The sequence below is a fragment of the Colletotrichum graminicola genome (assembly GCF_000149035.1).
Source record: "Colletotrichum graminicola M1.001 genomic scaffold supercont1.8, whole genome shotgun sequence".
Classification (NCBI taxonomy): domain Eukaryota; kingdom Fungi; phylum Ascomycota; class Sordariomycetes; order Glomerellales; family Glomerellaceae; genus Colletotrichum; species Colletotrichum graminicola.
Window position 1 is genome coordinate 981,895 of NW_007361012.1, and position 13,350 is coordinate 995,244.

Consider the following 13,350-nt stretch of genomic DNA (forward strand, 5'->3'; position numbering starts at 1 on the left):
CAGTAGTACGCAATCAATAAATACTGGGCTATAGACCACGTTTCGGGCGACTATACTATGCAGCGAGCCTTTTTATTGGACGTTTTGCCGAGAAAATTTATACGACTTAAGTTATGTTATTCAGATGATTGTCTGCATTTTTGACATGGCTCATCGTCCCAGAAACCATCCAAATCAAGACTCGGTTTCTTAGATAACCATAATGACTAGCGGCCAGAGACCCGAGATTTGGCTCTACGGCTCGGCTGGTTTGCGGCTTATCCATGCGCTTTCAGGCAGTTGGCCTGGTCCAGAAACCTCAGCAATCGGATCAACGGGAATGCCCCCCCCCTGCCACGATGGTATCACCTCAGAGCAGCTGCTTCAAATGACGGAGCATGATCACCATTGCTCGATACTTAGTTGAGACCTCATTACCCATCGGACAGCCATACAATGGCATGGACCACAAGAGGGTGCAGTCGTTCCTCCAAAAGGTGGTACGCGCATGGCAGAATGAAGGCGTTAGACTTTCGAGGCCTTGACATGTTGATTAAAAGAAGTCACATGTTTTGGCCTAAAGAGTCCCCTCAACACTTCGTCATTTGCGAAAGGTTCTCAATGGGAATTAGTCAAACTCTGCGACCTTTATTTTGAGGTCATTTCGTGCCTGGGCTTATGTCTTGTGTGGCGCACTGTGTCTCTCTTCCATTCACATCCAGCGGGAACCCGTCAAACGTTCTTGAACACTGGGCTGCGGTTTACTTATGACTTTAGTTATTTGACAACAACGTAGCTGTCAATGGGAAATTGTTGTGGTTGTGCCTCTTGAGCTAACTAGCCATAATATGCTTAAAATTATGTACAAGAGTGAGTAACACTACTCAAATCCACATGGGATTCACTGAGCCTCTACAGCGTCATGACCAGACCTGTGATTTATTTGCACACAGGAACGTTGATAACCTGACCGGCCTTGAGGCTCTGGGGGGCAACGCCGGGGTTGGCGCCGGTGAGGGAGTCAGTGGTGATTCCGAGCTTCTGGGCGATCGTGAAGAAGGTGTCACCGCTGGCGATCACGTAGGTGGCTGGGCCGTCCTTGACGCAAGTAGCCTCGCCGACGGGCGTGATGCAAGAGGTGTTGTCGGGGTTGCAGACGTCGACAGGGACCAAGAGCTCCTGGCCGGGGAAAATGACGTTAGGGTTCTCGAGCTTGTTCAGCGAGACGATGTCGCAGATGCCGGAGTGGAAGCGCTCAGCGATGGCGGTCAGGGTCTGGCCGGCCTTAACTTTGGTCTTGTGCAAGTTGCCAGGCAGACCGCAGGTGGGGCTAGCGGTGTTGGTCTGCAGAAGACCGTTAATAACTCTTTCTTCAAGATATGGAACTTATTTGGTATTGACATACGGGCAGGGCGGCAGCGAGGCTGGCGGCGGTGGCAAGGACGGCGATAATGGAAACCTGCATTTTGGCGGTTGGGTAGAAAATTGGAGATTGGTGATAATTATGGAAAAGGTATAAAAAAGAAAACTTGTAGAGACAGACTTCAAAGAGCAACAACCCGGTATTGGGAAAAGAGTGACTAGATCAGTTGGTGACAATAGAGGGAGGAATTCGACATCAGCAAGAGGTGTCTGTGACCTATATATAAAGGTGAAGGTCGAGCCAACGAAGGTATACGGAAACCACCCGGCACGGTCGTCCGGCAATGTTAAGCCGCGAATCCAGGAACGGCCCCAACAATTTGGGTTTCGCGCTAGACGTCAGTGTACGTTGTCACGATGTGCTGGAAATGAGCTCTATTCCCCCATGTGGGGGCTGTCGTCGGGTAACTAGTCATTGCGAACCTTGGGATGGAGCTTAAGCTCTTGACCTAACCACATTTAAGGCACGAGGCCTGACCCTTGTCAACGCAGATATTGAGTTTGTGCCTTTTGTAACTCGTATAGCACGATTCAAGGAACTCATTCGCAATTACGGATCCCGACCCCTTCTTACTGCGAAGGGAAGTCTTCATTGCTGATCGCGTTGCTGCAGCTGCATTCTGGATACCTGGTGGATCACGTTGTCATTTACAAACTACTAACTGAAACTAGGGGTCATTTCTACACCAAGGTTGATCCCGCGAGAAGTTGACATATTGGAGATTATGACACTGTGACTGTCAGTAGAAAGCTTACCAAGTGAGAAGTTTGATTTACTGTGTAGGAACGCCCATGGTACCCGCCCAGAATCCTATCACTAAACCCAGACACGTGGTATCCAGAGTTTGATGGTGATCACCACTCAGATGATTGCGAGAGAATGTGTTACGGTAAATTTCTGTAGAAGAGGAAATGTACATGAAATCTGGGGAAGCGGTTTGTCCGAAGCCACAACGACGCTTGAGACGTTAACTACCTGTCGATATCATAAAAGGAAAAGCGAATCCAATGATCATACTCGCCATGAGTAAGGCGAACAAGCATCCATCAGAATGCATGCAATCAACACATCATGAATCCAGGCAACTTATTGCCCTTTGTCTTCTGCGTGCCCTGCTGCTATTTCCTCTTGCCGACAGAAAAAATAATTCCGGATGACTTGTGCCGAGTAAGAGAGGTGATGCGGGCCTCTTCCAGTCCTGGTAGTTTTCTTCTCCGGTGCAGCCGGCCATCCTTGCGAGACGACCTAGCGGGAGAGGCGGTGACATGAACGCGTGTTAAATACCTTTACGCGCTCATTGTATCGACCATTTTTATCTTATTGTCTTGCTACCGTCTTCTGTCTCCCGGCTTACAACTCCACCCGCCCGCCTCTTTTCTCTTTACACCGGACTGGGCCACCTGACTTGACAGACATCGAACAATGGATAGATACGATGAGAATCTTTTTGTGAGACTCATGATATTTCAGCCGAAAAGTAGCAACGTAACACAAAACACGACAAAAACATATGCGTGTTGAAAGAATGGGTTTGCAGCATAGAAGTCTAGACATGGGCGATGTTCAGCCAATAACCAAGCACGACGAAAGACTGATGAGTGATGCCACATGGAGATACCAGTTGTCAGAACAACGGCCTGGTTTCAATAGAGAGCCGCGGTCAGAATATATACTGGCGAGTGCGAGAACGTACTGACACTCCAACGAGGACTTGCGCCGCGAGTTTCAAATATCCAGCTTTCTTATGGAATAATCCCTCGATAACAATGTATCACAGGAGGCTCATGTCTGTGTGGCGGATACCGTCAGCCACACCACGTGCCTCGTCACATGGACGAGCTCGAGGCCCCCCCTTTATATCGGCCCTCCACCCGTGGGATTCTTCTTCCCACAAGACAAGCCTTTTCTTCATTCATTCGTAGGACCCTATCTGCTGTGTGCTCTAGTTCGTGAGACAATGCTTCAGGACGTATGGCTTATTGTCACAAGGTGATAGGCCACAATTGCAGCACGGCAATTATGGGTCCACCTTTGTGTTCTAATGCCTCATTCTCATTCGTCAAACTTATCAATAAAGCCTTGGATCGATTGGGTTACTGATAGATCGTCTCACCGACGGGGTTTGTGAGCGCTTCCAACAAAAGCGATCGGATTTATTCATGTACTGAGCCTTTCCTGTCTAACTCAGCGTTGAATCCATATTCGAGCATGTATAAGACCATAGGATGGAAGAAGTCGTTCAGCATGACGCAGCGAGGCAGAAGGAACCGACCATTTGTTGAATTGTGAAGCTTAGTTCCAAGGTGTATGCGTTCTTAGCCCTCGAGACGCTGGTATCTTTGACGCTACAGTCAAACATGGACCTGCCGCGAATGCAATTAAACTGTATGCATGGTACATGCAACAAATGTTTCAAAGACGGACTGCCAGGACGATGGGCGGATTTCTAGCAGTGGTCGAGTATCTTCTAGGTGTTAGGGGCCGATCAGACTTGGGAAATCGGCAGCTGCTAAGCCCCTGGCTAGCCTTCAGTGTCAACATGAGTTAATCTGCGGTTGGCTTTGCCCAGCAACTGCACTACGAGGGACGTGACTGTACTGCGTTTCATAAGTCGATTGCTCACGGGTGCGATACAACAGCTCGTGCCTGCTAAGCCCAAACCAACTGGAGCTTTGACAGGCCAGGCCAGGCCAGGCCGGGCCAGTCCACCCACAGTCTAGGCATTTCTATCCGGCCCACCCCCGGATCTGCACCAATCCTGAATTGGCTAGGGCGCTGGCAGTTGTCCCCCCCGATAACGATAACGATATGGCCATCCTTCGATCCTCTTCTTCATGGATCTCGCCCGGAACTCCCTTCTACTATACACATTGAGTCCGAAAATCAGACCCGGAATAAAATCACCGAGTGAGTGCACTCGAGCGTACTTCAAAACACACAGAGTATGGCGTTGCTGGCCTCTCCGAAGAAGCTGGACGATCTGCCGGACGAGATTCTTCTCCGCATTCTATCATGTGAGTACCTATGTTTCTTTAGCCGACGGCGTGCCCCAGATTTCCAGCTGACAGCCTGGTGCCGCTTAGTTCTAGAGCCCTACGATTTCCCCGGACTGCAACTCGTATGCCGAAAACTTCAAAAAATCTCCCTCGACAACAACCACTGGCGATCAAGGACGTTTGAAGAGTCACCATTTCTAGAATCGATCCGACGGCGCCGGCGCCTGACCCATTCCATCCAGGACGACGTCATCGACGAGCCTCTCCTCAGCGCTGCCGTGCAGCTAAGCCATGAGCATGGTGATACAGAATTGTCCCCGCACTTCCACGATGAAGAAACGGCAGAGCAGCGCCAGTTGCAGCGGCACAGGGATATGGTGAACTGGGACCCCTCGTTTCCGACAGAGCCTGTCTTTTGGTATAATGAATATATACAGCGGTATGCGCCTACCACAACGAGTTGGCTGCAGCAGCCCAAGATTCGAGACGGCAACGAGGTGGATACTCTGGATGTCCGAGGAATGGCCCTCTATAGCCCGAATCGAGAGAGTAACGAATTGCTGGCTGTATCGCCATTAGACGACGGATCCGTGTGCCTGTGGGACGTGAAGGGCGCGACAAGTCGGAAAGGCGCCATCGTTGCGACGAGTTCGGCAGGGATTCTTTACCTCGACGGTCCTCAAACTATGGGGAGGTCACGCAAGATCGATGTCGGGGTATCGGAGTGCATCAGCGTTGACAGCTTCGCCGACAAGGCCTTTGTCGCAGTCCAGGGTCATATTCTAGAAGTGGACCTCAATCGCCTGGCGGTCGTCGGCGAGCAGTCGTTCGAGTGGTCCATCACGGCCTTATCGTCGGCCGCTCCAGGTCTGCCACTGACCGTGGGAACTTCGTTGGGGATACATTTATACGACTACAGAGCACGGGTAAGGCCACCGAGTGAAACAATTGACCAGGTCGACGTGCTGGCAGTGCGTGGAGGAAGTGGGCTTTACGCACAGAGGCCAACAAACGTATTCGACGACCCGCTTCCGCCGTACGCACCGTTGTCACAACCGACGCCCCTAAGCATTTTACATCTACCCAAGCCATGCGATGAATATTCCTTTTCGGACGACATCTATGTGGCAGGTCGTTTTTCAAACATCCTTCACTATGACAGACGCAAGTTTCCCTCCATCGTGGGCTCCATCCACTCGGGCGCTCGGCTGGCCAGCCTCGCATCTCTCCCGTATCCCTTCTCCACGCTGGACAGCGAAACACGTCGGAGGAGCGACTTGTCCGCCGAACAAGTGATGGCGTCCAAGACGAGAGAAGGCGGCCGAACTCTGATTGCTGGTGGTGAATACAACACCAAGGGCTCACTCGAGTTGTACGGACTGTGCCAGCGCCCGGGCGAAGTGTCGGCAGATCTCATGCAGAATTCCACGATGAAGAATCGGCAGACGTCTTCGCAGTCCAAAATTCTCTCGGTTTCGAATCAAGGTACTCGCATTGTGTTCTCGGACGGCTCCGGGCTCCTGAAATGGTTCGAGCGCGACGGCTTCACCGAAGTGAGGCGGCACAAGATTGGCCACAGCGAAGTTTTGGAACGGTCCTCTCTTTTTGCGTCAATGCCTGGTTCGGACGACCTTGCCCGGAAAATTTTGTCGACACAAACGCGCAACGGACTGGACAATGTCAACGATGACGATATCTTGTTCTGGACAGGCGAGAAGCTTGGGCTCGTCAGTTTCTCTGGTAAGCCTGGATTCGCCGCAGACGACTTCGACGATCCGGTGCTCAAGTCGGAGGAAAAGGTGAAGGTGGAGGAGGCAGAGAAAGAGTATGGCGAGAGAATGAGGTTGGCCCTTGAACGGCAAGCGGACGACGTCCGTTTCGTACAGGGTCTGGGCTTGGGTTTAATGGGGTAATGCGCCGACTATACGGATGTGGTGTGGCCAGAGCAAAGAAGACTTTTCTCATAGCGCAGCCTGGTGAAATGAGCAAGCAGGCCACAGATGGCTCTACGATGACTCCACGACTTTGCGACATAGAGTGAGATAAACCATGTCTAAGAAGGCTTTCCAGACCATGAGCACTAGAGGAACCGCTTAAGGGACTATTGGCAAGGAGCATACGAGGTAGCAAGCAGCGAATGGGTCCAATCGTGCAATGCATCAATATTGAACAGGAGACGCCGACATTGGCACAGAGGGTAGAAGCGACGTCGGCTAGGACTTCTGAACTCCGAGAACTCTGAAGGATGAAACATTACAAACCCACGACAAGAGCTGTCTGGGACGAACCGTAGCCAGACTTTAATTTGAGACCACGGGCAAATTAGACTGCAAATTGGGCAGAGACGAGGGTTTTGTGTTTGCATGGCGTGGCATGGTATGGCACGACACACACACATGACAACCCATCTCAACCAATAGCCGGAGGCGTATAGAAAGCTATGACCTCAGAGCCGTTGTTCAGAACAGGGACGACAGGGACAGAGAATCCTTTGGTTGGCGTAAGGTTCCAAGAAAGTCTCCCGCCCTTCTGCGGCATGGACAGGGGAAAGATGGGTGCATAGCACGAAGAGTGGAGATTCGCTTAAACGGCGCTAAAGCACTACTGAGCATTACGCGGAATCTGGCGCCACCGATTCTCCGGGTTGAGGCTGTGCTGGCTCTCAAGTGACGCTCATGATTGGTTTACTGCGCCCCTCAAGCCCCTCCCTCGAGGATACACTGGGAGTTGTCTGTCGTCAGGCACCGGCGGGAGGGACAGTCGGCCAAACGCTTGGATTTGGCATCTCGGGCGAGAACCAGCCACACTGCATCTGCGTAATCCCACCGTCCGTACCGCAACGTCACCCTGGGTGCGCGCTCTTTCCAGTCTCTCACTCTACCCCAAGCCGAGGGGGAAATAAACCCAATCTTCGCTCATTCATCACCAGTGTACAAGCAACCCGTCAAGCTTGCTTTGCGCAAACCAACGAGAGATCTCCATCGAGAAGAGCCCAGCATGGTGAGACGCTTCATGCCCTCCCCCGCGCGCCCACCACCCCGATCGCGGCTGCAGCTACTCCAAAATCCCACCCGGCCACCGAGCACAAGAGGACAAGACTGACCGATGTGCATATGCTTTTCTATAGGGTATCTCACGACGTCCCAAGGATAAATCCGCAAAGTCGGGCCCTGCCGGTTCGTCCGGCGCAGCGGGCGGCGGCAAGCCGAAGAAGGCCACCTACGAGGTCACCAAGAAGAAGGAGATCGGCGTTTCGGATCTTACGTTGCTCAGTAAGGTGTCCAACGAAGCCATCAACGAAAACCTTAAGAAACGATTCGAAGGTCAAGAGATCTATACCTACATCGGCCATGTGCTGGTGTCAGTCAACCCTTTCCGGGACCTGGGCATCTACACCGACCAGGTCCTCGACAGTTACAAGGGCAAAAACCGCCTCGAGATGCCCCCGCACGTGTTCGCTATTGCCGAATCGGCGTACTACAACATGAAGGCATACCAAGATAACCAGTGTGTCATCATTTCCGGAGAGTCGGGTGCTGGCAAGACGGAGGCCGCCAAACGGATCATGCAATACATCGCCAACGTTTCGGGAGGAGAGTCGGGCGACATCAAGCAGATCAAGGACATGGTGCTGGCTACCAATCCTTTGCTGGAGTCCTTTGGCAACGCAAAGACGTTGAGGAACAACAACTCGTCCCGTTTCGGCAAGTACTTGCAGATTCACTTCAATGCGCAGGGCGAACCCGTCGGCGCCGACATCACCAACTACCTTCTCGAAAAGTCCCGCGTCGTCGGCCAGATCACCAACGAGCGGAATTTCCACATCTTCTACCAATTCACCAAGGGAGCCTCCCAGACCTACCGACAGCAATTCGGAATCCAGACCCCCGAGACGTACGTCTACACTAGCAGGTCGAAGTGCCTCGAGGTCGACGGAATCGACGATTTGGCCGAGTTCAACGACACGCTCGAGGCCATGAAGGTTATTGGCCTTAGCCAGGCAGAGCAGGATGAGATCTTCCGCATGTTGGCTGCGATCCTGTGGGCCGGCAACATCCAGTTTCACGAAGGTGACGATGGATACGCCGCTGTCAGCGACCAGTCGGTCGTAGACTTTTTGGCTTACCTCCTGGAGGTGACACCCGAACAGCTCATCAAAGCCATCACCATTCGTATCCTTACCCCGCGACATGGAGAGATCATCGAGTCCCTCACGAACCCAGCCCAGGCTGTTGCGACACGAGACGCCCTGGCCAAGGCCATCTACAACAATCTATTCGACTGGATTGTCGAGCGCGTCAACAAGTCCCTAAAGGCTAAGCAGGCGACGACCAACAACATTGGTATTCTCGATATCTACGGCTTCGAAATCTTCGAGAAGAACAGTTTCGAGCAGCTTTGCATCAACTACGTCAACGAGAAGCTGCAGCAGATCTTCATTCAGCTCACGCTGAAGGCGGAGCAGGACGAATACGCGCGCGAACAGATTCAGTGGACACCTATCAAGTACTTCGACAACAAGATTGTGTGCGACCTCATCGAGTCGATCCGGCCTCCAGGTGTTCTCTCTGCCATGAAGGATGCCACCAAGACGGCCCACGCAGACCCTGCCGCTTCTGACCGGACCTTTATGCAGAGCATCAACGGCATGTCTAATCCCCACCTGACCCCTCGTCAAGGCAGTTTCATCATCAAGCACTATGCAGGCGATGTGTCTTACACAGTTGACGGGATAACGGACAAGAACAAGGACTTGCTCCTAAAGGGCTTGCTTAACCTTTTCTCCGGCAGCAGCAACCGCTTTGTCCACACACTGTTCCCCAATCAGGTCGATCAGGACAACCGCAAGCAGCCTCCCTCTGCTGGTGATCGTATCAGAGCTTCTGCAAATGCGCTGGTGGAAACTTTGATGAAGTGCCAACCTTCGTACATCCGAACCATCAAGCCCAACGAGAACAAGTCGCCGACTGAATACAACGTGCCCAATGTACTGCATCAGGTCAAATACCTTGGTCTCCAGGAGAACGTTCGTATTCGTCGTGCCGGATTTGCCTACCGCCAGACATTCGAAAAGTTCGTGGATCGATTCTTTCTGCTTTCGCCTGCGACGTCATACGCCGGCGAGTACACTTGGCAGGGATCGTACCAGGATGCTGTCAAGCAGATTCTCCAGGACACTAGCATTCCCAAGGAGGAATGGCAGATGGGTACGACAAAGGCCTTTATCAAATCCCCTGAAACACTCTTTGCTCTCGAGCACATGAGAGATCGATACTGGCACAACATGGCCACGCGTATCCAGCGCATGTGGCGAGCATATCTGGCTTACAGAGCTGAGTCTGCTACTCGTATCCAGCGGTTCTGGCGTAAGAAGAGGACTGGTGCCGAGTATTTGCAGCTTCGCGATCAAGGCCACAGAGTCCTTCAAAACCGCAAGGAGAGACGGAGATACAGTTTGCTCGGCTCTCGAAGATTCTTGGGCGACTATCTTGGCATTAACGCCTCAATGGGCCCCGGCTCCCAGATCAGAAACGCCATCGGGATCCCCAACAACGAGAAGGTTGTCTTCTCCTGTCGCGGAGAGATCCTGGAAGCCAAGTTTGGCAGATCCAGCAAACCGAGCCCCCGCATTCTGATTGTTACCAGCAGCAAGTTCTACATTGTTGCTCAGATGCTCGTCAACGGCCAGCCGCAGATCTCGGTTGAACGGTCCATGCCTCTGGGTACCATCAAATTTGTTGGTGCTTCAACGGCTCGCGATGATTGGTTTTCTCTCGGTGTGGGATCGCCCCAGGAGGCCGACCCCTTGTTGAACTGTGTTTTGAAGACCGAAATGTTCACACAGATGCAGCGCGTCATGCCCGGTGGCTTTAGCCTTAAGATCGGTGAAGTGATCGAGTATGCAAAGAAGCCTGGCAAGATGCAGACAGTGAAGGTCCTCAAAGACTCCCAGCAGGCTGTTGACTACTACAAGAGCGGAGCTGTGCACACCCAGCCTGGCGAGCCCCCCTCATCCGTGTCCAAGCCCACACCAAAGGGCAAGCCGGTTGCTGCTCGGCCTATCACCCGTGGCAAACTGATCAAGCCCGGCGGTCCCAACGGCAGACCATCCCGGATGACAAACACCAACCGGACACCTCAGCCTCGACCTGCCGCCTCGACCTCCAGGACCGGGCCTGTTCAACCTCCTGCTGCAGTGAGCTCAGCCAAGACTGGGCCTTTCGGACGTCAACACCAAGAAGCTGCGGCCGTGGCGACATCAATTCCTACACACACGAAACCACAAGCAGCAAGCTCCGCAGCTACTAGGATGCCTCCTCCACCCCCCCCTGCCGCGCCGCCGGCGAGGAACAAGATCATGGCCAAGGTCCTGTACGACTTTGCAGGCCAGAAGGAAAATGAGTTGACAGTCAGAGCTGGCGACATGATCGAGATCGTCCAGAAGGAAACCAATGGTAAGCGCAATCCCCTAGTACTCTTACAGCTCGCCAAACGGAGACTGATTTTGCATGCTATAGGCTGGTGGCTCGGAAAGAATGGTGGCAGCCAAGCTTGGGTTCCTGCCGCCTACGTGGAAGAGCAAGCCCCTACTCCTGTCGTGGCTCCTCGTCCTCCCCCGCCCCCCCCTTCGGCCAACGGAGCTGCTGCCCGTGGCAAGCCTACTCCTCCTCAGCCGCCCATGAAGCGACCTGCCGCAGGCCGCAGGCCTGTCAGTTCTCAGCCACGCGACTCGGGCTTGAGCCTGAACGGAGCTAGCGGCTCCGACAACAGCCGCAGCAACACCCCGACTCCTAGCTTGAGCAACAGCTTGGCGGACGCTCTTCTCGCTCGCAAGAACGCGATGCAGAAGAAGGACGACGACGACGACTGGTGATCGATACGCATGTGGAAGGTCAGGGATGAGGTTGGGTCGATAGATCTAGACCCGGAACGATGCTTCATGATTGCACGACACGATTGCTCTTTGGACCGATGGTGTAAGCGAGATTGTGGAATGTGAGTTGCGTTTAGAGAGGCAAGCATTTCACGACCAGCAACTTTTTTCTTCTTCTTTTTTTTTTAATTCCTTCTGCATACAAGGATCAGGGCAACCCCGGATGGGAGGAAGGATTTCGTCCTGTCTTGTATGCGCCTTTTGCTTGATAGAGGCGGGGAGGTCAAAGGGATTCATGGTCTGGGCGAAGCCCTCTTTGGATGTCCCTTTTTGTTGGTTTTAGGCGACGATTAGTATAGAAACCTGGGAGGTGATCCAAAAAAAAGACTTATCGTTACACAACCTCTTTCTCACTTTTGTTTCTTTCATGCGTCTATCCACTTAGTCTAGTCCTCTCCGTCTTTTTGCAGTATCTTTCTCCGGCGCAGTAATTCGGCAAGTGGTACGTCGTCGTCGTCGGCGGCCTCATCACTCATGTCTTCGTCCTCGTCGACCCCAAAGTCTTGCAGCCGCTCACCGTCGGCGTTGGTCCACCCGGGTTCTCCGTCAGCGCCCTGCTCGTACCCGTCGTCGGATTCGTCGTCGATGAGGTCGTAGTCGTCCATCTCCTCCAGTTCCGCCATCAATCGCGACCGCTGGCCCTGCCACCGCTGTAGATCCGCATCCTGCCGCGTCCGGAACGCCTCGAGCTCCTCCTCCTTGCTTCTATACCGCTGCACTCGCACGCTCTTGGGGTCCCGCGCGGCGGGCCAACCGCCCTGCGCGGAGCGGCGCACCTTGTCAGGGTCCGGCGGTGGCCACATGCCTTGCTTGTGGTTCAGTCCGTTCTCGGGCCACTCCCAGCCCACACCCCGCCCGTCTTTGCTCAGGTCCGGGTTGCCCGCGAAAGGGAACACCCACATGAGCGGGTTCGGGGTGCCCATCGCCTGGGCGAGGTTTGCGTAGATGCCGACGTCGTAGGGGAACTCGACCTTGCCGAAACGCAGCCTCTTGCCGTCGGGGCCCGCGATGGACCAGAACTCCCCCGCACCCCCGTCGAGGCGATCCCGGCGGTCGCAGACGGCGGCGTGGCGGTCGACCTCCCAGCCCTCGATCATGGTTTCGTTCAGCACCCAGCTACGGAGGGTAGAGAAAAAGAGGATGCCCAGGGCGAAGGACGTGAAGAAGCAGACCAGGGAGAGGACCGTCAGGTGCACGAGGGCGGGGAGGGAGGGGCCGAGGTAGGAGGGGAGCCGGCGGTGCTCCCAGATGGCGGCGAAGCGCAGGTAGAGCAGGCGGGCGAGGTACCAGAGGGAGACGTTCGTGTACAGGAGGAAGCGGAGGAAGTGCGGGAAGGTAGTAAGGGAGACGCAGTTGGTCGTCCAGGGGCAGTGGTGGTCCATGCCTAGGAGCGGTTCGTCAGCACGGCAACAATCAAGGCGGGAGAAGGGCGAGAGGACCCTACGTACGTGGTATGCAGCGCGCGCAATGTCGGCAGTGATGCGCGCGCGGGGGCTTGGGCGCGGCGCACTTCCTGCACCAACGGCGCAAGAGGCCGTGCTCGTCCGGCTCGGGGACCTCGATGACGGAGTCGCGGAAGACATAACGGCCCGGGTCGACGGTGCAAGACTTGTAGTAGGTGTACCAGAGGCAGAGCACGAGGCCGTTGAAGACGTAGGTCTCGGATCGGGAGAGGCGACCGGGCGCGAGGGAGTCGTCGGCGAGGTAGAAGAGCAGCTGCGAGGTGTAGGCGAGGAAGGCGATCAGCAGGCACACACCGGGCACGGCGAGGCGCTTGACGAAGGGGGAAGGGGAGTCGTTGAGGCCGGCCATTGTTGTGGCGCCATTGGGGGTTCGGGGGCCGGAGGGGAGGAAACGTTGGTTTCGGCGTGGGGACGTGTCGTTTCCGGAAAAGGAGGGTTATGAGGCCTATGTCGGAAGGTCAGGAAGTGAGGTGCTGTTAGTCCGCGATGGAACCCTCTCGGTGCCGGGACGGAACGAACGGACGGCTCGGGGTACGGAGCGTCGGATGGACTGGG

At 54.3% G+C, this 13,350-nt stretch overlaps 4 protein-coding genes across 4 annotated transcripts; 2 read left to right on the forward strand and 2 right to left on the reverse strand.

The window, feature by feature from the left end:
• Positions 1-918: 918 nt before the first annotated feature.
• Positions 919-1,444, reverse strand: GLRG_02947 (LysM domain-containing protein; the record flags this gene model as incomplete). Its single annotated transcript, XM_008093632.1, has 2 exons — positions 919-1,323; positions 1,385-1,444. 2 exons carry the CDS (start codon positions 1,442-1,444, stop codon positions 919-921), a joined length of 465 nt encoding a protein of 154 aa, XP_008091823.1.
• Positions 1,445-4,346: 2,902 nt separating this feature from the next.
• Positions 4,347-6,311, forward strand: GLRG_02948 (F-box domain-containing protein; the record flags this gene model as incomplete). The annotated part of the gene is made up of 2 exons (XM_008093633.1): positions 4,347-4,416; positions 4,486-6,311. 2 exons carry the CDS (start codon positions 4,347-4,349, stop codon positions 6,309-6,311), a joined length of 1,896 nt encoding a protein of 631 aa, XP_008091824.1.
• A 1,084-nt stretch (positions 6,312-7,395) lies between these two features.
• On the forward strand, positions 7,396-11,272 carry GLRG_02949 (uncharacterized protein; the record flags this gene model as incomplete). The annotated part of the gene is made up of 3 exons (XM_008093634.1): positions 7,396-7,398; positions 7,526-10,853; positions 10,917-11,272. 3 exons carry the CDS (start codon positions 7,396-7,398, stop codon positions 11,270-11,272), a joined length of 3,687 nt encoding a protein of 1,228 aa, XP_008091825.1.
• Positions 11,273-11,718: 446 nt separating this feature from the next.
• Positions 11,719-13,144, reverse strand: GLRG_02950 (DHHC zinc finger domain-containing protein; the record flags this gene model as incomplete). Its single annotated transcript, XM_008093635.1, has 2 exons — positions 11,719-12,716; positions 12,781-13,144. The coding sequence occupies 2 exons, from the start codon at positions 13,142-13,144 to the stop codon at positions 11,719-11,721; spliced, it is 1,362 nt and encodes a 453-aa protein (XP_008091826.1).
• Between the last annotated feature and the right edge of the window lie 206 nt (positions 13,145-13,350).